The following is a 23552-nucleotide window of genomic DNA, read 5'->3' on the forward strand; positions in this document are numbered from 1 at the left end:
TTGTTCAGTTTTCGAGATGATTTCTTCTGGTACACAGTGCATGTCTACTGATTTTATAGTTTTATAGTTGTGTTATGTATTATGCTAACTCTAAGATCACATGGAAGTGTGGACAGGTGTTAAGTGTTCTGAAGGAGCTAGTCATGGTGCTGTTAGAAAAGAATAGGAGCAGAGGCCTAATTTAGGTGGGATCACTCCAGATGCCCCCTCTGAGAAGGGAGCTTTTACACAGAGATCTGAAGAATGATGAGAAGGGGACAGCCATGCTGAACCAGAGTGTCGTTCGACCACGGAGAACTCCATGTGTGAGGACTCCTTGTGGAGAAAGAGCTACCAGAGAAGCTCATAGGTGCAGCTGGAGCTCTGCATAAAAGGAGTGGAATTGGGGAGATAGGCAAGGACCATGTTAGTAACTGGCATTTAGTGTGCTGAGGTAAGTACTTACTTTATTCTCCTCAAAAGTTCCCAGAGGGGGGCTATCACCACCAGAAATGGAATATTCTGAAGGCCCGTTTTGCTTTCCTTGCCATACTTGTCATATAGAATAGGGATCACTCTACTTGGGCTTTAAGAAACTTGAATGGAAAATTGGTAATATTGATTTGATATATTCACTATTTACCCTGAAATGCATTAATAGTTCATTTATATGTGAAAGATATGAATTGTTTGTATCTAAGGGACCGTTTTATATGCAAATGGAGTATTTCAAATAGTGATAACTTGCATTTGCACATTACAGCTTACAGAGCGGATTCACTCTTTTCTTGCCTGATTTTCACAATACCTCTAACCCAAAAAGTTAAGACACTTATTATTTCCTTGTTACAGATAAGGAAACTGAGACTCTGAGAGATCAAGGTAGTTATGAAAGCCACATTTCCTAGGACAGGTCCCTGGAATCCAAGTTCAGTGTCACTGCACTGTCCTCATTCCCCTCTATTAATATTTCAGATCTTTGAATTTAGAGATTGTACATGCCACACAGATAAATTGCCAGCTTTTTCTTGCATATCCCTGCACTCTAACCACGTTGTCCCCAGATGCCATGTTAATGCTCCACACATGGTAGACAGCTAGTAAAGGGTTGTTAACTAATATGTTTTTTAAATAAGCGCTGAAATGTTTATGCAGTCTATTTGCATTTTCTAAAGGTCAACAGCAGGAGATGGGCCACAGAGCAAATAAAAACTGACCTCTTCTGAAGGGTAAATCTTTTGTCTTGTAGAAATGGTGATATAACTTAGCATAAGACATTAGCCAAATCCAATAGCAGAAAAATCCAGCAGATTTGGAGTAGTAATATAACACAAAGGCACCTCAAGGGATCAAAAGATATGTTAAGAGTAAGCCGCAGGCTAAAGGTGGATGGCAAGGAATTGCTTGACTGAGGAATCCATTTCAAAAAGTGCACTCAAGAATTGGAAACATTGTGTGCTCTTGGCCATTTTTCATCTGCTCCTGTGATTCTTGCACTTGAGAAATAGAATTGAGATGTCCAGCTACCAAATAAAAGTAGAAATGGAATTTCTAGATTTAAGTTCTTCTTCAGGGAATATTTGAGTAGGGTTTTAAAGAGCATTTAGAAATACCTGGCAATTTGAAAACCCTATTTGGATTGCCAATAGCTGAACTACCTTATTTTTGATGGAGGAAAAAATAATCTGTTTAATGGAAAATACACAATGAGGTTTCAGGCATGGGTTACACAAAGAACCATTTGTCAAGTCCTCTTTTACAGGAAAGTACTAAAGTTAGATGAAAGAAATATTATTAAAGTACTTTAATTTTAACTAATTTACTAGGTTTATCAGTTTTATCCCTTAGACCTAATTCCTGTGATGAACCAAGGAAAAGAATTTGTCAGTTGTTAAGAACTTTGCACATACCTTTTGTCTACCCATATAGTATCTATCTATATATAAAATACATAATAAATATTGGCTGTTAAATTCTGTCTCTTCACCAAAATTTTTAGATGTCCCAAGAGTTATCAGATTTGAATGATAAAAAGGGTGGCATAAGGTACCGCTTTAGTAATTAACTGGTTCTTTAATAAGGCCTCAATTACTTTGTTTCATGATAAGGAAAAAAAAAATACGTTCCAAGACAGAGTTACATTCGACATCTGGGAACCTCCTAACAGCTGGCTACCTAATGAATATGCATCTGCTTAAGAGGCTGTAGACCATTAATAAACCAATAGATGTAAAGCAGAAACAATCTTTGTCAGCTTCAAATGAGATTGGATGCAATGTGCTGTGAAGTGTCACTGTCACATTGAATTGAGTTTGGGAGGTTAACAATCAACTCTTAGCTCCTCATGTCTTTGTATCTCTACGCTCATGCTGACACTCTTCCCAAACTGGTGGCCGTGTTTCTGATGTACAACTTATTTTTCCTGAGAGCCTGATTTGAGGCTTACATACGTCTGTGTCTCAAAAATGTCTTCCATTTTGTTCCACTGAACCACATGTTCACCAAGACTTCTTAAAACAAGGGAGTCATCTCCAGGTGGAAAAGGCAGGAAATGTCAGCATTAAATTGGTACAAGACGGACTTCCAGTGAATTTGAAGATTCTTAGGATGAAATCTGCAGTTAAGTTGGAAACATCATTTGTTGGGTCCTTCAGAAGAAATTCCTCACTCCCTGTGCAGACAGCGATTCTGGTGTTAATTAACTGTTCTAAATGGGCCCTTAGAGTGAGTGGTGCTCCCCCTACTGTGGTGTGGTGATGAGCACACTTCCCCAGTTTCTTGGTTGAGATGTCTTGAGGGACACTATATCCACAGAAGCCTTGTTTGAGATGATATCCTGTGTGAGGGGAGACTAGACCAAAGTGAGCCTACATTTCCACAGCCAAACACGTACCCATCACTGTTCTCGTCCGAGCGCTCACAGATATGTTTTAGGAGAATATTATGGTTAAGGGAGAAAACTGGAAATTCAAGCCCTGGGGAGTTATTTTAACCACCTTCTGTATGCCATTTGGCTTATCTTTTCAAATTGTGGTAAAATATACATACCATAAGTGTAGAATGTGGTAAGTGTATAATGTGGTAAATATGTATGTGTATAAATGAGGTAAAACACATGAAATTTTACCATTTTAACCATTTCTAAGTACAGTTCAGTGGCTTACATTCACATTATTGTGCAACCATCACCACCCTCCATCTCTAGAACTTCCCATCTTCCCAAACTGAAACTCTCTACCCATTAAACACTAATGCCCCAGCCCTCTCTCCTCCACCCCCGGCTAACCACCTCTCTACTTTCTGTCTCTATGAATTTGACTACCCTAAGTAGTTATATAAGTAGAATCATACCATGTTTGTCCTTTTTTAGTGACTGACTTATTTCTCTTAGCATAATGTCCTCAAGGTTCATCCATGCTGTATCATGTTCTAGAATTTCATTTTTCTTTCTTTTCTTTCTTTCTTTTTTTTTTTGAGACAGAGTCTTGCTCTGTTGCCCAGGCTGGAGTGCAGTGGCCTGATCTCGGCTCACTGCAACCTCTGCCTACCGGGTTCAAGCAATTCTTCTGCCCAGCCTCCTGAGTAGCTGGGACTACAGGCGCCTGCCACTACACCTGGCTAGTTTTTTGGGGTTTTTTTGTTTGTTTGTTTCGAAACAGAGTCTGGCTCTTGTTGCCCAGGCTGGAGTGCAGTGGCGTTATCTCGGCTCACTGCAAGCTCCACCTCCCGGGTTCAAGTGATTCCCCTGCCTTAGCCTCAGGGACTACAGGCATGTGCTACCATGCCCGGCTAATTTTATTTATTTATTTATTTATTTATTTATTTATTTAATTTTAGTAGAGATGAGGTTTCACCATGTTGACCAGGATGGTCCTGACCTCATCATCCGTCTGCCTTGGCCTCCCAAAGTGCTGGGATTACAGGCGTGAGCCACCGCGCCTGGCCAATTTTTTGTATTTTTTTTTTTTTTTTTTTTTGAGACGGAGTCTTGCTCTGTCACCCAGGCTGGAGTGCAGTGGCCAGATCTCAGCTCACTGCAAGCTCCTCCTCTCGGGTTCATGCCATTCTCCTGCCTCAGCCTCCCAAGTAGCTGGGACTACAGGCACCCGCCACCTCGCCCGGCTAGTTTTTTGTATTTTTTAGTAGAGACGGGGTTTCACCATGTTAGCCAGGATGGTCTTGATCTCCTGACCTTGTGATCCGCCCGTCTCGGCCTCCCAAAGTGCTGCAATTACAGGCTTGAGCCACCGCGCCCGGCCTTGTATTTTTTTATTTTTATTTATTTTTTATTTTTTTATTTTTTATTTTTTTTATTTTTTTTTTATTTTTTTTTTTGAGACGGAGTCTCACTCTGTAGCCCAGGCTGGAGTGCAGTGGCCGGATCTCAGCTCACTGCAAGCTCCGCCTCCCGGGTTCACGCCATTCTCCGGCCTCAGCCTCCCAAGTAGCTGGGACTACAGGCGCCCACCACCTCGCCCGGCTAGTTTTTTGTATTTCTTAGTAGAGACGGGGTTTCACCGTGTTAGCCAGGATGGTCTCGATCTCCTGACCTCATGATCCGCCCGCCTCGGCCTCCCAAAGTGCTGGGATTACAGGCTTGAGCCACCGCGCCCGGCCGTATTTTTTTTTTTTTTAAAGTAGAGACAGGGTTTCACCAATTTGTCCAGGCTGGTCTCGAACTCCTGACCTCTGGTGATCCACCCACCTCAGCATCCTAAAGTGCTGGGATTACAGGCATGAGCCACCATGCCCAGTCTAGAATTTCATTCCTTGTCAAGTCTGTGTAATATTCCATTGCACGAATACACCACGTTTTGTTTATCCATTCATCCATCAATGGATATTTGCTTCCACTTTCTGGCTATGTGAGTAATGCTGCTATGAACATGGGTATACAAATATCTGTTGAAGTCCCTGCTTTCAGTTATTTTGGGTGTACACCCAGAAGTGGAATTGCTGGGTCATACAGAAATTTTTTTTTTTCATATAGAAGTTTTGTGTTTAATTGTGAAGAACTGTCATTTGGCTGGGTTTTTTTTGTTCTTTTTTTAGACGGTGTTTTGCTCTTGTTGCCCAGGCTGGAGTGCAGTGGCACGATTTCGGCTCACTGCAACCTCCTCCTCCTGGGTTCAAGTGATTCTCCTGCCTCAGCCTCCTGAGTAGCTGGAATTACAAGCATGCACCACTATGCCTGGCTAATTTTGTATTTGTAGTAGAGATGGGGTTTCTCCATGTCGGTCAGGCTGGTCTTGAACTTCCGACCTTAGGTGATCCGCTCGCCTTGGCCTCCCAAAATTCTGGGATTACACGCGTGAGTCACCGCGCCCAGCCTTGGCTCATTTTAAATTTCTGTTCTGCTTACCTCGACACAGCGTCTTTAACAGATTCCATTTTCTCACCGTGGCCTTTTCAAGGGGAAAGCTCAGTAAGCCCTTAGACTTCATTATTTTTTATTTTATTTTTTATTCATTTCATGGCTAGAAAACAAAGGAAAATGCACACCATGGAAGTAAGTTAAGAAAATGGGAATTCAAGCTCACCTACTCCCCACAAAGAGAAGCAATTTATAACCAATGTGGTGTGCTATCACAAACTGAGAATTACGGTTGTCTCTCAAAGAACTCGCGGCATCAAATGTGTAAAAGCATGAGAGCGCTCGGTTGTGTGTGACTCCTTTGTTAAATAAAAGAAAACTTCACCTTGAATTCTACACAGAGATTATTACTGTATTTATGGGATGTAAGATCCCATTTACCCCCAAAACTATATAAAAATTACCACCATGACTACCTCATCTAATATGCTCATATTACAGATGGAAGGTCAAATACCAACAACTTAAAATGACAGATTAGTTCAATGACAGAGGGAAGTGGTTCCGTAGGGAAGGACGGGTTGTACCGTTTATGTAAATAGGACAGCATTCATATAAAAATCCAGCAGGGGGCGAGTGCGGTGGCTCACGCCTGTAATCCCAGTACTTTTGGAGGCCGAAGCGGGCTGATCATGAGGTCAGGAGTTCGAGACCAGCCTGGCCAACATGGTAAAACCCCGTCTCTACTAACAATACAAAAATTAACCAGGCGTGGTGGTGGGCGCCTGTAATCCCAGCTACTCAGGAGGCTGAGGCAGGATAATCGCTTGAACCCAGGAGGCAGAGATTACAGTGAGCCGAGACCATGCCATTGTACTCCAGCCTGGGCGGCAGAGTGAGACTCCGTCTCAGAAAATAAAAAGCCAATAAAATATCCAGAGTCTGCTCAGAAAATAAACAGGATTATCATCACTGCCCTGAATCAACCAGTATCTTTCTATCCCCTCTGCTTCTGCTCTCATTTGAGCTCAGGATGACTTCTCACAGTTTTGTGGCCGCCTCCTCACTAGTTTCCATGTTTCTAGCCTCTCCATCTTTTCATATGTCTTGTTCATCACTCCCCAGCTCCTGGACTATCAATGGCTCCCCACTCCCACCTGAATCAAGTCCGGGTATTCAAGGTCATCTAACCATGGGCTACCTTTCCTGGCTTTTATTCTCCAGCTCCTCTCACATGTGCCAACCAAAGGAACCTGCTTCACCCTCTCAGCACATCTAGTGCCTGTTTAATCTCCCCTAACACTGCTCCCAGCCGGTGCTGGCACCAGGGCCATGGAGGTCTTCGCCTGGACTCAGGTTCTGTCAGTTGAAAACCCATTTTTCTCTATGAAAACTCAGTAACTCTAGGGGGAGGGATGGCTCGCTCTCTCCCTCCACTTGGATGATGGTATCAGTAACAACCATAGAGTAGAGGCACTCATAGCTGATAGCTCCTTCCTGGATGGAAACAATAATAGTAACATTATTACTGCAGTTACAGTAACCTTTATTGTCAGCCGTGTGCCAGGCACTGTGCTCAGAGGTTTACACCATTATCCCATCAAATTCTCATGATGACTAGTGAACTGGTATTAGAGTGAAGTTGCAGATTCTGTGTGGGTTTGATTGTAGAAGCAGGAATATGGCAGGTATTGGGTGGGATTAGACTTGCCCTTGAAAATTCCTTAAATTGCACGTGGTTTTGCATTAGTAACTCCACACAGCAATATATATGTATAAACGTGCAGTTATGTTCAATATACACTAAAGTGACTCTGAGTAGAGTACAATTTTATGACACTGGATCTGAGTTTGTTTTGTTTTGTTTGAGAAAGGGTCTTACTTGTCTAGGCTGGAATGCAGTGGTGCAATCTTGGCTCACTGCAACCTCCACCTCCCAGGTTCAAGAGATCCTCCCACCTTAGCCTCCTGAGTAGCTGGGACTACAGGTGTGCACCACTACACCAGGCTAATTTTTGTGTATTTTGTATGTACATATAAATATATATATATAAAAAAATATATATATATATATATTTTTGTTGTTGTTGTTTGGTAGAGACGGAGGGAGTCTCACCATATTGCCCAGGCTGGTCTTGAACTTCTGGGCTCAAGTGATCTGCCTGCTTTGGCCTTCCAAAGTGCTGGCTTTACAGGCGTGAGCCACCGTGCCATACAGCATACATTTACCCTTCTCAAAAAAAAAATAAAATAAAAAGAATGGGCTCTCTTCTCACCATGTTTCAGTTGCACTAGGCTAAGTAGTAAGTGTGTTAGTCCTCATTTACCGGAAGAAGAAAGTGAGGTTTATAACCTGGTTGATAGACCAAGGAGAAAAGCATGGGCTATTTCCAGAGAATATGAAGGTAAATTTTCAAATATTTAGCACCACTAACACCAGATGAGATCATCTTTCTTAACACAAAACAGAGATCTGTGGTATGGGAAGAGGGTCCTGGGCTACATCTCATTGATTTAGATCAGTGGATGGGTGGAGGAACCACATCAGAGCCCAGGAACCCAGGCAGAGTGCCCAGCCCTGTCAATCTTACCGCCTCCAAATAGAAAAGGAAAGCACAGCATGGAGCTGAGGATACGGTCTGTGGCTTGATGACAGGTGTCATCAGGACAGCCTGCACAAACCCACTACAGGAGGACCTCGTAGGTACGGTGCTGGTTTTTCAGTAGCTGAAGGCAACGTTCCCCCAGTGACTGGCACTTTGGGTTTTTTTGGTTGGTTTTTGTTTGTTTGGTGTTTTTGGGTAGATGAGTATTCTTAAATTTAATAATTACACACTGAACTTTCTTTTCTTTTCTTTTTTTTTCTTTTTTTTTTTTTTTTTTTTTTGAGACAGAGTCTTGCTCTGTCACCCAGGCTGGAGTGCAGTGGTATCTGCAGTGGTATCATTATATAATGCTCCCTCTAGCCTCAACCTCCTGGGCTCAAGTGATCCTCCTGCCCCAGCCTCCCAAGTAGCTGGTACCACAGAATGTGCCACCATACCTGGCTAATTTCTTTTTTATTTTTTGTTGAGACTGGGTCCCACTATGTTGCCCAGCCTGGTCTCAACTTCCTGGGCTCAAGCAATCTTCCTTCCTTGGCCTCCTGAGTAGCTGGGATTACAGGCATGAGCCACCACACCTGGCCCCACACCTAACTTTTTGATTACTTTTTTCTTTTTCGAGGTGGAGTCTCACTCTGCTACCCAGGCTGGAGTGCAGTGGTGAGATCTCGGCTCACTGCAACCTCCACCTCCCAGGTTCAAGTGATTCTCCTGCCTCCACCTCCCGAGTAGCTGGGATTACAGGCATGCGCCACCACACCTGGCTATTTTTCTTTTTTCTTTTTGTATTTTTAGTGAAGACAGGCTTTTGCCATGTTGGCCAAGCTGGTCTTGAACTCCTGACCTCGGGTGCTCCACCTGCCTTGGCCTCCCAAAGTGCTGGAATTACAGGTGTGAGCCACCGTACCCCCGGCCCTTTGAGTACTTTTTGTTCTCAGCAAGTGAGGCTGGCATTTGATTTATCGTAGCAATAGATAGGATCCTTTTGAAATATATCCATCTAAGTAACCATGAAACGTTTAAATAAAATTATTTCAAAAATACCAATACTGCGGAACTCTGACACGGCAAAAACTGTGCTGGGAATCTGAGAAAGGCAGAACTGTGGGGACACTGGCCCGTGAAGTGACTGCTCGTCTCCTGGAGACCGCTGACCAGTACTCCCAAGGGAAGCTCCAGGGACCGTCAGAGGCCAGGCTTTTCTGTTTAATGCATTTTCTATCCAGCTTCTTATGCGAGAAATGCCTTAAATGCTCTGCTGGTGCTGCTGGCAGTAGGTCTGCTCCCCATCAATATGGGGCACATCTTCTGCAAGAGCCCAGCTTTATGTCCGGTTGCCTCAGTGGTTCAGAGCAGTGATCTTCACATGAACCCTTGATGAATGACCAGATGACCCACTGGGAAACAACGAGAATTGAATATTTATTTGCACCTATTTTATCTGAAATATGGGAACATATATATGACTCATGATTAATATACAGCCTGACAATGGTACAGGTATCTATTTTATGCCTGGAGGTATCTATTTTATTTTGTATTTATTTATTTTTTGAGACTCTGCAGCCCAGGCTGGAGTGCAGTGGCACAATCTCAGCTTACTTCAACCTCCACCTCCCGAATTCAAGTGATTCTCCTGCCTCAGCCTCCCAAGTAGTTGGGATTATAGGCATGCGCCTCCACACCCGGCTAATTTTTGTATTTTTTGTAGAGATGGAGTTTCAGCATGTTGACCAGGCTGGTCTCGAACTCCGGACCTCAGGTGATCTGCCCACCTTGGCTTCCCAACGTGCTGGGATTACAGGCATGAGCCACCGTGCCCAGCCGAGGTATCTATTTTACATATATATATATATATATATATATATATATATATATTTTTTTTTTTTTTTTTTTTTTTTTTTTTTTTTTTTTGAGACGGAGTCTCGCTCTGTCGCCCAGGCTGGAGTGCAGTGGCCGGATCTCAGCTCACTGCAAGCTCTGCCTCCCGGGTCTACGCCATTCTCCTGCCTCAGCCTCCCGAGTAGCTGGGACTACAGGCGCCCGCCACCTCGCCCGGCTAGTTTTTTTTTTAATTTTTTTTTAGTAGAGACGGGGTTTCACCATGTTAGCCAGGCTGGTCTCGATCTCCTGACCTCGTGATCCGCCCGTCTCGGCCTCCCAAAGTGCTGGGATTACAGGCTTGAGCCACCGCGCCCGGCGAGGTATCTATTTTATACTCGGAGGTGGTACACTAAAAACGATTTTACTGATAGGATGTTCAATCCAAAAGGTCTGGTCACTACCAGATGTGAGAAACGAGTTGCTGAGCCCCAGCACGTGCACTGCTGTTTGCGGCTCTTTCTTCTCCACGCACTTGCTTTCTTGCGCCCTAGCTGCACCAGAAGGAGGGCAAAGAGAGAGAAAGCACAGGACCCTGACGAATCCACTCTTGCATAGAAGATGTGTGTCCAGGGGTCACCCTCTCATCTGAGGGCTCGAAGGCTGTTTTATTACAGTCCTTTGGAGATCCTCAAGACCCAACCATCTTGATCCAGTTCTAAATTTTAAAAAGGAAAGATCATAGATGGAGTGTGATCTCCAATTTTTCTTAGTAGTTTTTGATAATTCAGAATTTGTTTTTCTAATAAAATGGTTTACAAGGCCAAGCACTATGGCTCACGCCCAGCATTTTGGAAGGCCGAAACGAGAGGATCGGAAGTGAAAAGGATGGAAGCAGGAGGATTGCTCGAGCCCAGAAGGTCAAGACCAGCCTGGGCAACAAAGTGAGACTCCATGTCTATAAAAAAATACAAAAAAAATAAGCCAGGTGTGGTGGCATAGGCCTGCAGTACCGACTACTCGGGAGGCTGAGCTGGGAAGATCGCTTGAGCCCTGGAAGGTCGAGGCTGCAGTGAGCCATGTTGGTGTCACTGCACTCCAGCCTGGGCAACAGAGCAAGACCCTGTCTCAAAAAAAAAAAAAAAAAAAAACAGGTTTACAGTAGTTCATTTTTCTTAGACAAGACCTACTTAATAATATTCAAAGTGGCAGACACAGAGATTTGCAATGACAATTTGTAGATTATAATGCTGTTACAATACCAGTGACCCAGTGATCAAATGAAACAAAAGTAGAATGAGAATAGTTTATTTTGGGCCAGGTGCGGTGGCTCACGCCTGTAATCCCAGCACTTTGGGAGGCCGAGGTGGGTGGATCACGAGTTCTGGAGTTCGAAACCAGCCTGGCCAACATGGTGAAACCCCATCTCTACCAAAAATACAAAAATTAGCCGGGTGTGGTGGTGCACGCCTGTAGTCCTAGCTACTCGGGAGGCTGAGGCAGGAGAATCGCTTAAACCCGGGAGGTGGAGCTTGCAGTGAGTGGAGATCGCACCACTGCACTCCAGCCTGGGCGACACAGTGAGACTCTGTCTCAAAAAAAAAAAAAGTTTCTTTTATTTATTTATTTATTTATTTTTTATTTATTTATTTTTTTGAGACAGAGTCTCGCTCTGTCGCCCAGGCTGGAGTGCAGTGGCGCAATCTTGGCTCACTGCAAGCTCCGCCTCCTAGGTTCACGCTATTCTTCTGCCTCAGCCTCCCGAGTAGCTGGGACTACAGGTGCCCGCCACCTCGCCCGGCTAATTTTTTGTATTTTTAGTAGAGACTGGGTTTCATCGTGTTAGCCAGGATGGTCTCGATCTCCTGATCTTGTGATCCGCCCACCTCGAAAAGTTTATTTTAAACCTTGTGGTACTTAGAGAAAACTATGACAATGAGAAATAGAAGCTTTTGTGAAGACTTTGAAAGGGCCTTCTCGTCTCTTTTGAGGACATGAAAGATGTACAGAACTAGCTTTTTCTTGTCCAAGTTCACTGCAAAACTCACAGCTCTTCTCGTCCTAATGCTAGGGAATCACTAGTACACTCCTTTGACTAAGATCCTTGATTAGCATCCATTTTGGGTTGGTGAACAAGGAAAGAACAACTACAGTCGTCCTCGGTATCTGTTGGGGATTGGTTCCAGGTCCCCAGTAGATACCACAATCCACAAATGCCCAAGTCCCGGATATAAAATGGTGCAGGATCTGCACATACCCTATGTGTCTCCTCCCATACACTTTATTATTTATTTATTTATTTTTGAGATGGAGTCTTGCTCTGTCACCGAGGCTGGAGTGCAGTGGTGCGATCTCAGGCTCACTGCAACCTCCATCTCCCAGGTTCAAGTGATTCTCCTGCCTCCGCCTCCTGAGTAGCTGAGATTACAGGCACGCACCACCATATTCAGCTAATTTTTGTACTTTTAGTAGAGATGGGGTTTCACCATGTTGGCCAGGCTGGTCTCGAACTGCTGACCTCAAGCGATCTGCCCCCCTCGGTCTCCTAAAGTGCTGGGATTACAGGTATGAGCTACCACGTCCGGCTTGTTATTTATTTTTTATTTATTTCTTTTCCTCAGAGATTCCTGTTCTGAAACTCCCATATACTTTACGTCATCTCTAGATAATTTATAATATCTAATATAATGCAAATGCTATGTAAATAGTTGTACTGTATTTTTATTTATATCATGTTTGCTGTTGCAGTTTTTTTTCTGAATATTTTCCATCAGCTTTTGGTTGAATCCGAGGTTACGGAACCCGCAGATACGGAGGGCTGAGTGTATTTATTTGAATGTGATAGTAACTTTATTCACCAAAGTAGTTCATTTATTCATATAGGGATCTGCTTATATTTAATCTTTTCCTGTCTCATTTGAAAAGAATGTTCTTAATCTACCTCTGAGACATAATTCAGCTTGTGCTCAGAATTGCATACAAATATCGGTTCCTAAGGGTAAAAAAGAAAAAAGTGCCAATAAGCCCACCAGATAAGGGATCCATTCAAATGTTGCTGGAATGCTGTTTAGTTCCCAATTAAGAGATGAAGGGGGTCTTTTCTGATGTTTTCCCTTTGAGACCCAGGAGAAACGATATTTTTCTACATATTCAAGCAGCACCTATGGGTCAGATTTATCACCTAGGCTAGGCTGCTCTACCAAAGAACTTAGCACCCATGGGGCAATGTAGAAATTTATGAATATTTTAAGTTCCATCAACACATCGCAAAGGTGCTGAAACAGATTGGGAATACATAAAACATAGCTGTTACCACTTGCGGAGCATGACAGTGATGGGAAAGAAGTAACAGAATGAGAAATAGCTCTCTGCAGTTTTTCACCTACCTGAACACACACTAACAGCAAAACACACACCCATTCATTTTATGGGCAGACTGCAAGCAACTAATAATAATGAAAACAACGGTGACATCATAATGCTATCAACCATTTCCTTTCAGTCTCTTTCCTGCCACTCTCACCACACCCGGCATCCCCGTATCTCTCCCCTCACTGCCTTCTGCATCCACCCACTCTCAAAGGACACAAGGCGGAAAACAACCGGTAAAACTGGGAAGAACAGCTTTCGGTCGTTCGAGACCCTGCTGTTCATCTGCAAAAGTCACTTTCCTTGGAGAGACCTTCCCTGATGACTTACAAAGAGCTACCCCAGACACTCTCTATCACATTCTCCTGTTTTTTTTTTTTCTTTCTTCCTTTTTTTTTTTTTTTTTTTGAGATGGAGTTTCACTCTTGTTGCCCAGGCTGGAGTGCAATGGTGAGCTCTTGGCTCCCCGCAACCTCCGCCTCCTGGGTTCAAGCGATTCTCCTGCCTCAGCCTCCCAAGCAGCTGGGACTACAGGCGCCCACCACCACGCCCAGCTAATTTTTGTGTTTTTAGTAGAGATGGGGTTCACCATGTTGGCCAGGCTGGTCTTGAACTCCTGACCTCATGATCCGCCCGCCTCTGTCTCCCAAAGTGCTGGGATTACAGGTGTGAGCCACTGCACCCGGCCTCCTCTTTCTTTTTTTTTTTTTTCCTGGCGCTTTGCATCATCTAAAGTTCTTATTTATATTTTCTTTCTAAGTGGATGGTCCGTCTCCCCCAGTAGAATGTAAATGCCATGACAGCGGGAACTTGTCTGTCCCGTTCACCCAGTGTCTCCAGGTTAGAACACTGCCTTGTCCTAGAAGGAGCTTAGCAAATCAATGTTGACGGGATAAATACCGCGGAATATGCAAAACACAGGGAAAATAAGAGCAGAAAAAAATTACAAAATTTAGAATTGGAAGGAACCCAAGAAGAGCTGTTTGGTAGATTCTGATGTTTGCAAGGATATACAAGGAGACACTACAGGCAATCCACAACAGTGTCTAGTAAGTAGATAATAAGCACTCAATAAATGGTGGCTAGTATTTTATATTTTTTGAGTTAGGAATCTTGCTGTGTCACCCAGGCTGGAGTGCACTGGTGTGATGACAGCTCACTGCAGCCTTGAACTCCTGGGCTCAAGCAATCCTCACACCTCAGCCTCCCAAATAGCTGAGACTGCAGGTGCGCACCACAGAATTCAGATGATTTTTTTTTTAACTTTTTGTAGAGATGGGGGTCTCACTATGTTGTCCAGGTTAGTCTTGAACTCTTGGCCTCAAGTGATCCTCCCACCTCAACCTCCCAAAGCACTGGAATTATGGGCATGAGCCTCTACACCTGGCTGGCTATTATGTTTCAAAAAATTTATTATGTGGCCACGTGTGGTGGCTCATGCCCGTATTTCCAGCACTTAGGGAGACCAAGGCAGGCAGATCACCTGAGGTCAGAGGTTCAAGACCAGCCTGGCCAACATGGTGAAACCCCGTCTCTACTAAAAACACAAAAATTAGCCAGGTGTGGTGGCACATGCCTGTAATCCCAGCTGCTCAGGAGGCTGAGGCAGGAGAATTGCTTGAACCCAGGAGGCGGAGGTTGGAGATTGTGACAGTGCATTCCAGCCTGGGCGACAAGAGTGAGATTCTGTCTTAAAAAAAAAAAAAAAAAAAAAAAAAAGTTATTATTCTGAGCCAGAAAAATGACCTGGCCTCAGAATTTGACAGTGTTCTTTCCGAACTCAACACAAGGATTTGGTTCGTCTTACTTAACCCTGATCCCAGAAATAAAATTCTACTCTGAGCCTGAAAGCTGCCCGTCCCACCCCCAGCAATAGTCCCAGCAGCTCTGTGCATTAGCCATACAGGGCTAGTGCTGCGATCCACAGTCTCCTTTGAGAATATTGGGTGGAAAATCCCTGCAGTGTTGGCCCTGGCTGTCTTTGTTCGCATTGTTTGCTTTGAAGACCTTAACTCGGTGCTGAGAAATCAATAAGCAGGGATGCTGCTGCCCCGTTATGTGTCTCCTTCTGAGTCTCCTGTGGGAGGCTCACCTTACTCCAACACACTGATAAGTAGTGAAGTGCCCAACTCTGTCTGCAAATTAGGGCTCTTGTAAGTAATCGAGGAAGACCAAGTTTTGCTTGCTGTGGATTTCCCGTCCAGAGTGTCATTAGATAAAAGGAAAGTACACATTACAGGTTTGGGTAATGAACGAACCTCAAGTTAGCTTTGCTGTGATAGGATTATCAGTCATTGCAAAATTAATTATTTAGGAAAGCACTCTTTACAGGGGATTTTCATTTAATTTTTGCTCCTTGATGTTTGTATATAAAAATGACTAATCCATTGGACATTGCTATTGTATTTGTGCATCTATCACTACTGGGCCTTTTTTTTTTTTTTGGTAATTGGTTTATTAATTATAGCATCTTAATGATCTATTTAAAATAAATAAACCATTTGCACCATTTCAAAGGTATTTTGTGAGGCTCAGCTGATATTAAAATAGCACCAGCCTTATGTGCTTTTTCAGCAAGTGACCTAATTAGTTAATAAAGTAATTGAATATTAAAAAGGATGTTGCAAGTGATTAAAATTTAAGAGCCTTCAGAATGTTATTAAAGCTATAAATCATACATCACTGTTTTAATTTGCATAGCTACAGAATTACTAATGGCCCCACGTGTACACGGGGCTTGGCAATTAGTCCTGCAACAAAATGTTGGTGATGTCGAGGTACCAAATTCTTTCAACCTCTTTTGGTAGCTAAATAGAAATCTGCTTTTGCCAAATTACATACCTAACTGTTGAAATTGCTTCTTGCTCCCTTCGACAGGTATGTACATTCATTTATCCAACAACAAATATCGGTGCAAACCTTTCGTGCTCAAGTAACTGTGCTAGGTATCGGGTAGAACAGTGAGAAAAACAGACACAGTCCTTGTGGAGCTGCATTTTGGAACTGGTTGGGCAGAGACAGTAGTCGTGTAGTCCCCAAATTCATGCATAATTACAAAAAAGGCGATGAGGGGTTGTGGAAAAAAGTGTCAGATTCTTCCAGAGGATTTTTTCTGGGAAAATATGACCTTGTCTGATAGATTAGGAACCGAACACTTAATTTCAGTCGAGGAGACTGGGACTTTACAGAGTAGAGGACTCCTGTTCAAGCAGGAAATGCTTGATGAATCTGCCAAGAAGGTGTAGGAAGGACTGGCTGGAGTAGTTTCTTACCAACAGCCATCATGCCTTCCTGCCTACGGGATTCCCAGTTTTGTTTGGGTACAGGGGCAGGGCTAGGGCAGGGCTATGCCTAGGGAATGTAGGCTGAGGACCAGGGATGAATGATGAATGCTCTTACCAGTTATTTTAATCCCATTCCTCTTTGCCTGTGGCTGCTTTAAGGTGGATGTATTCCGGGAAATCTAAGAGGCTTTGTGGAATAATTTCCCTTCCTGGTAAAAAAGAGACACACAGGGAGGACACTCCTTTCTTCCACACCTTTGGATGTTATCGTGAGTGAAGGTGATGACTGGAGCTGTGGCAGCCTTATTGAGACCATGAAGGGGAAGACAAAACAAACCAACAAAATGCCACACCCAGCTGGGTGCAGTGGCTCACACCTGTAATCCCAGCACTTTGTGAGGCCGAAGCAGGCAGGTTGCTTGAGTCCAGGACTTCGAGGCCAGCCTGGCAACACGGCAAGACCCCTGACTCTACAAAAAATACAAAAATTAGCCAGGCATGGTGGTGTATGCTTACAGTAGCAGCTACTTGGGAGGCTGAGGCAGGAGGATCACTGGTGCCTGAGAGGCAGAGGCTGCAGTGAGCCGTGATTGCACCACTGCATTCCAGCCTGGGTGACAGAGCAAGACTCTGTCTAAAAAAAGAACAAGAAAACAACCCCCGCCCTCCCCGCCCCCCGCCACACACACACACTCCCTAAACCTGAGCCTTGATATTGTTTGGTTGCTGAACCAACTATGACAACTTTGGATGTCTTAATGTATGAAATAGTAAGTTTTAGTTGGGTACTCTGTTTCTTGAAGCCTAAAGCATCTCAACTGAACCAGATAGGTCAAAAATGAAGACTCTAACTTCTTCTTCAAGTCACTTAAAAAAAAAAGACTCTAGAAGCTAAAAGACAAATAAGAGGCTCATATAATTGCCCAGGTGAGCAGTAGTAAAATAATAAATTATGGTGGGGTGGGACAGAAGGAATGGAAAGTCAAGTCAAGAGCAGAGCGAAGGCATCGTGGACACAGAATCCACAGAATTTGCCGCTTTAGCTATCAGGGTACCAGGTAATAGCAACTCTCATTCACTGAGTATTTCCTACATGCCAAGCATCATTCTGAGTGCTTTTCAATTCAGTGTCTTATGGAATCATTTCAACAGCTCTATAAAGTACTACTCATTGTCACCATGATTGAATTCTGTTTTTGTCGTGGCTTGATTTCCCAAATCAAACCCCAGTAGCCTCTCCTACCACCAGTGGGCAAAAGCAGATGAGTTTCTCCATAGTCTTCAGATTTCCTGAGACAGCTGCTGGCTAGAATACTGCTGTCAACATTTTTTGCTTCACATGGAAAATAATAACATTTTAAGCCACACACTGGAATAAATTGAAGAGGACTTGGGGTATCTATATGGGACTTGGCAAAAGCCTTCACTATATAAGAAAATAAAGCTCAAAATGTAAAGAACACATTAAACACTAAAGTTTTACAAAATCCTCCCAAAATAACCTCTTCAATTTTTAACAAGAAATTTGCATTTACTTTAATTTAATATATTATTATTTTTGAGACGGAGTCTTGCTCTGTCATCAGGTTGGAGTGCAGTGGTGTGATCTCGGCTCATTGCAACCTCTGCCTCCCAGGTTCAAGCGATTCTCCTGCCTCAGCCTCCCGAGTAGCTGGGAATATAGGCGCGCGCCACTACGCCCAGCTAAGTTTTTGTATTTTTAGTAGAGACGGGGTTTTACCGTGTTAGCCAGGATAGGCTCAATCTCCTGACCTTGTGATCCGCCCACCTCGGCCTCCCAAAGTTTTGGGATTACAGGCGTGAGCTACCACACCCGGCTTGCATTTGCTTTTATGAACATAGCTTTTTTTTTTTTTTTCTTCTCTTTCTCTTTTTAAGACGGAGTCTTGCTCTGTCACCAAGGCTGGAGTGAATGGCATGATCTCAACTCACTGCAACCTCCGCCTCCCAGGTTCAAGTGATTCTCCTGCCTCAGCCTCCAGAGTAGCTGGGACTATGGGCACACTCACCACCATGCCTGGCTAATTTTTGTGTTTTTAGTAGAGACAGGGTTTCACCATGTTGGCCAGGCTGGTCTCGAACTCTTGACCTCAAGTGATCCACCTGCCTCAGCCTCCCAAAGTGCTGGGATTACAGGCGTGAGCCACCGCACCAGCACATAGCTTTTTAATATCTGATTTTATGTTTAAAACAGCAATTCCTAAACAGACTTCTTTTAATCCCATCAAGACTTTTTAACAATGGTCTCTTCAAGCTCTTGGTAGTCACCACTAAGATAAACTTTGTTCACACAAGTAAGTCATGTAAAAAAAGTAAAACATTTTTTGAAATCATCCCAAATTTTACAACATCTGAGTCATATTTTAAGAAACAAATAGTTCTTCCTTTTCTTTCATTGACAACTGCAGTGTTGAAATTCCTGCAATCATGTGAACGACTTTCAAATCGAATGGAACTTTCTGAAAGTATTTCAAAATCATGACAATGCTTTAATGTGTGGACCACTCACACATAGTTACTAAGCACAGCCAGTTTGGATACCACAGAAAGGGCACGCCAGTCACAAACAGCTGAAAGAATCTGATATATGTGGTGACAGGTTCAATGCTGTGCCTGCCAAGAAGTGTCCCCATCCCTGGCACAGTTGAACTTCCAACTGGTTCCACGTTGGCCTAACGCTGTGCTTCTTGGAGGGCCAGCTTCACTGACTTGCAACCTAGACAGCTGCACAGGACCCTGTGCTTGGAAAGACCCTATGCTTAGTTTAATGTTCTGATGCCGCCATCTTGAAATTCTTAATAATTTTTGAACAAGGGGCCCTGCATTTTCCTTTTTCACTGGGCTCTGCAGTTTATGTAGCTGATGCCTGGCATCTTGGGCAACTGGAATACGAACTCCTTTAGTAGCTACCCTGCGCCCTTGCTCATGATGGGCAGTGGCCTGTGCTACCACAGGTGAAGCAACTTCTTAGCCGCTGCATTCAACTCATTGACATGGAGCATAACAATGTGGATGTCATCAGGCTCTGCAGGTTCCATGTTCACAGGACCGTGGGCCACACCTTTGTACCTTCCTCCATTTGGCCACCTTCAAGAGACCCTGATGTAGCTGTTGATTGTTGTGGCTGGAAATAACTGACCCAGAGGTTCTAGCTGCCCCAAGAGGCGAGACATCAATATCATACCCCAAGGTGCACCGACTTGCCATTTGGACCATCCCGTGTAGGATGCGTCCCCAAGTATGTTACTTAAGATCTCTGTGACCTGTGATAGGTCTACTGAGTCCTTGCTACAGTGTGTTTCAAAATGAAGACTAAGTATTGGATTTTGAATACCTACTCCGCCCGAGAGGCTGGATATGAGACAAGATCCCTGATGATTCTAGCTGAGGACTGAAATGAAAGGTAATGCTGGAAGGAAATGTTTAGAATCCTTCCGGGTTCTTCATCTGGCATGTGGGGGGTTAAAACAGTTTCTTTTAAATATTTGTTTGAGTTGGAATCTCTTATATTATTCGTAGGTTGGTGTCATAACTTCACTTTGGTCTCTATTATATACAGACATATATATATATATATATATATGTATATTTTCAACCTACATTATTTAAATACAAGCAAAAACAGTTCCAAGCCAGTGAAGACAAATGACTCCCAGCACAGGGGAGGGCAGCTTCTGCCAAAATACTTTGCATGGAGCAACAGATGTGCTCAGATTGGCTCTGGGGACAGGCAAGGAGACGGGGGCAAGAGGACTTGGCTGAGGCATAACTGGACCTGACAACAGTAGATAAGAGGCTGTAGCACTGGACCCCAGATTCTTCCTCCAGAATACCAAATTAGCTCATCACTTTCTGCCTTCAGAGGCAAAGATCAGAAGTATGCATCAGTCTTAGCACAAAGCCCTACCAACAGAACCCTCATAGATTATTTTTCAATCAACACTATTTTTCTACTATTTTACATACATTTATACACAACGCTCCCTGATTACACAATCTTACTGTTCCAGCAAGTATCGTGCAAGAGAACTTTGTAGATGTTAACATCATGGGGTCTTTTGCCTGGTCTTCACTGTGTGTGCCTGTGTGTGTGTGTGTGTGTATATGTGTTTTTGTGTGTATGTGTGCTCGTGTGTGGACATGTGTATGTGTGAGTGTGCGTATGTGCTTGTGCATATGCATATGTATTGCGTGTGTGTGCTTGTGTGTACGTGTGCACGTATCTATGTGCGTGTGTGTGTGTGCATGCGTATGTATGTGTGCACATGTGCATTCATGCGTGCAATCCTTTACGGAAGCTCTTGTGGTTAAAGTAGTCATCGGGTGCATGAACAAAGGAAGAAAAGCTATGACTACTTTCTCACCTCTTAACATTCTGATTTTCTAGTCTACGTAAGTCCTTCTGGCACTTATAAAATAGCCTGGCCCTCTTGCTACCAATTAGTGGCTTTTCAAGGATGATGAGAAAGCTCTAAAAGTGGGATAATAAGAGGAGTGGCTGCGGTGGGAATCATAAGATAGGGGAGACGCAAGAAGGAAAGTGGAGCTATTCACCTTCTGGCCTTTCTACTTCCCAGACCACTTTGTGTTTCTTGCCAAATGTTCTGTCTTATGGAATATTCGAGCCCAGATCTTTATGGGAGGCAAAGCTCCTTGGCAGGGTTCATCTCTGGGCCTGCGGTGGGGAGGGGAGGACCCTTGGGATCTCACATGCAGACTGTGGCTCAGCTCCAAATGAGGCTGCACACCAGTCACACACACGCAGAGAGGACTGAACGCTGTCCATTGTTCCAGCTGGATTTTAAAAATACACCAGAACTTTTACAACTCTGCTCTGACGTGTCTTCATTTTTTAATGTATTGGAAATCTGAAATAATGGAAATGGCTAGGCTGTCTCTCAACCTCGTGTCTGTGTTTTCCCGTTTATTCATCTTCCAGGGCACATTTTCATAACGGGATTGGATGTAACATGCCCAGTTAATTAGGGAATACATTTTTATTACCAACACCACTCTTGGTTATATCTTGATCTCCATAAGGAACTGGCTGACCAGGGGAGATGAGCGTCAACTGGCTTATGACTGAAGGAGAACAAAGATGTTGTGCAGTCAACATCTGCTTTGCATGTTTGTGCTTTGTTTATCATAAAACATATGATAATGATAGGACATGTAAGAAGCACCATGTTAATGAGTGCCAGTGGAGGGTGTGAACAAAAGCCATGGATGTTGAGCAAAAGCGAGAGGTAAATTAAACCCTGGATTTTGTTCAGAGTTTAGTTTTTATAGCTACACATTTATGGCTAGTAGAAAGGTTCTTGGTATTGAAATTGCTTTAAGAATAATAATTTCATCACTTCAAGTGTGAAACTCCCCAGTCACTGATCCCAGCTCTTCCCACTAAAGCAGGTGTTTTATAATATTGTTTTTGTGGATGGTACCATTTTATTGCCAGTGTGAATATTATGTAACATATGCAGATTATATACATGCAACATTTATTAACACGCACTGCATTGATCACAGTGGCCCAGAAACTGTTTGCAGATGGCACAAAGACATTTTAATTTCAATAGTTATTATATTTATTCTAACGTGGACTTTCATTTAGGGCAAGTTTCCCGATTTTCCATTGGCGGTAGTGATGTACAGCTTCCTTGTAAGTGAGGCAGCAGCCTTACACGTGTGGCACTGGTTACTTTGAAAAGTGAGTCACTTTTAAAACTGGTAATTTTTTAAGAGTGAGTCAATTTATAGAATTTATTGAACAATCTTGAATATATAAAAATGCACTGGTCTGCTTAGGATAAGGCAAAAATCATGAAGGTGCTCTGTCAATGACCCAAGTTTTGGAACAATGGGCTATGTAATAAGAAGATGTAGGCTTTGTGTTGGGTTTGTGATAGTGACGATAGCTACACTAAGCCAACCTAGTGACCAGTGCCACATGTGTAACGCTGCTGCCTGATGCCCCGGGAGCGTGCCTTCCACGTGACACTAATTGGCCCACACAGGAGAGAAACCATGACCTTGTCCTCATTAGCCACATGCTCAGACCAGCTGAGCTAGCTCACTCTGGGTCACTGGGGTCCCATGTAGGAAATTACCATTCCAGTGCCCTGTGACCCCCTCATAACCCCAACTAATGAATGTCCTGTGGAGCCTAACGTCGTTCCTGGGGGAACACACAGCTCTCCCAGCAGTGGAGAAGTTGGTAACATTCTGAAGTTTTAACCCAGGGAGAGCCAATTGAGGAAACATGGAGAACTCAGGAAGCCTAGAAACAATCTTTCAAACACCTGCCTGCTGGGAAAAAAGGAGGAAAACGTCCAGCTCTGTCTATCTGTTTGCCAGGTCTGGTCTCAGGACGCAGAATGGAAGCACAGGGAAGTTAAGAAAGCCGTGAGCATGGCACAGCGTGTTCATCAAGCATAAATGATATTAGGTGATTGCTGTATGAGCTGAGTACTTTATACCAACAAACCTATGAAGAAGGTGGTACTATCCCTATATTAGGGATCAGGAGTTTCCTGAGGTAGTAAGTGAAAGAGCTCGGGATCCTCCCAGGATTCCCATCCTTTGGAAATTAATACAAGTTGAAGGGCAATTTTACAAGCTGGACAGACGGCTTGCCAAATGCCTCCTTTAGCTCTTAGGAGAAAGATACAGTTGTTCAAGTAGTAATTTTTTTTTTTTCTGTAGTTTTAGGCACTTCCATAGTTTAGCCTTGAGAAGAGTTTCTTTAATTAGACTATTTTGTAGTCAAGGCTGGGACAAAGCATCCTTCCCAAGTGTTGGGGAAGATTGGAAAGGGATGGTGAGTGCATTTCTCAATGCATACTGAAGAGCTGGGGAGACCACCAGTCACTTCATCTTCTTTTCAACAAGACTATGGGATCAATACCCCTTCCAGGACCAAACTAACAAGTGTGCAAAGGCCTCCTAGCACTCGCTTGGCAGCCACTCTTCCGAGAGCCACAGCTGGCCTGCTGCCCCTGGCGGTGCTCACCTCCCTGGTTCTATCAAGAAGCCAGGAAGCCCTGGGTGCATGTGCCCACTCCCAGCCAAAGAGCAGCGTGAATTAGAAGAGACTAGACACTTGTAGTAAACCACCACACTGCATTTTATTTTCCGAGACAGTCTTGCTCTGTCACCCAGGCT

At 43.7% G+C, this 23552-nt stretch overlaps 1 protein-coding gene across 1 annotated transcript in view; it reads right to left on the reverse strand.

Moving 5' to 3' along the window:
- Nucleotides 1-9105: 9105 nt before the first annotated feature.
- LOC105482361 (LSM11, U7 small nuclear RNA associated) overlaps nucleotides 9106-23552 on the reverse strand; it is a 34624-nt gene continuing 20177 nt past the window's right edge. The window contains exon 5 of the mRNA XM_011742401.3: nucleotides 9106-9293. Within this exon, the coding sequence (XP_011740703.2) occupies nucleotides 9186-9293 (108 nt within the window). The 3' untranslated portion in view covers nucleotides 9106-9185. The remainder of the gene's footprint in view (nucleotides 9294-23552) is intronic.

This window comes from Macaca nemestrina, chromosome 6 (genome assembly GCF_043159975.1).
Source record: "Macaca nemestrina isolate mMacNem1 chromosome 6, mMacNem.hap1, whole genome shotgun sequence".
In the NCBI taxonomy this organism is placed as follows: Eukaryota; Metazoa; Chordata; class Mammalia; order Primates; family Cercopithecidae; genus Macaca; species Macaca nemestrina.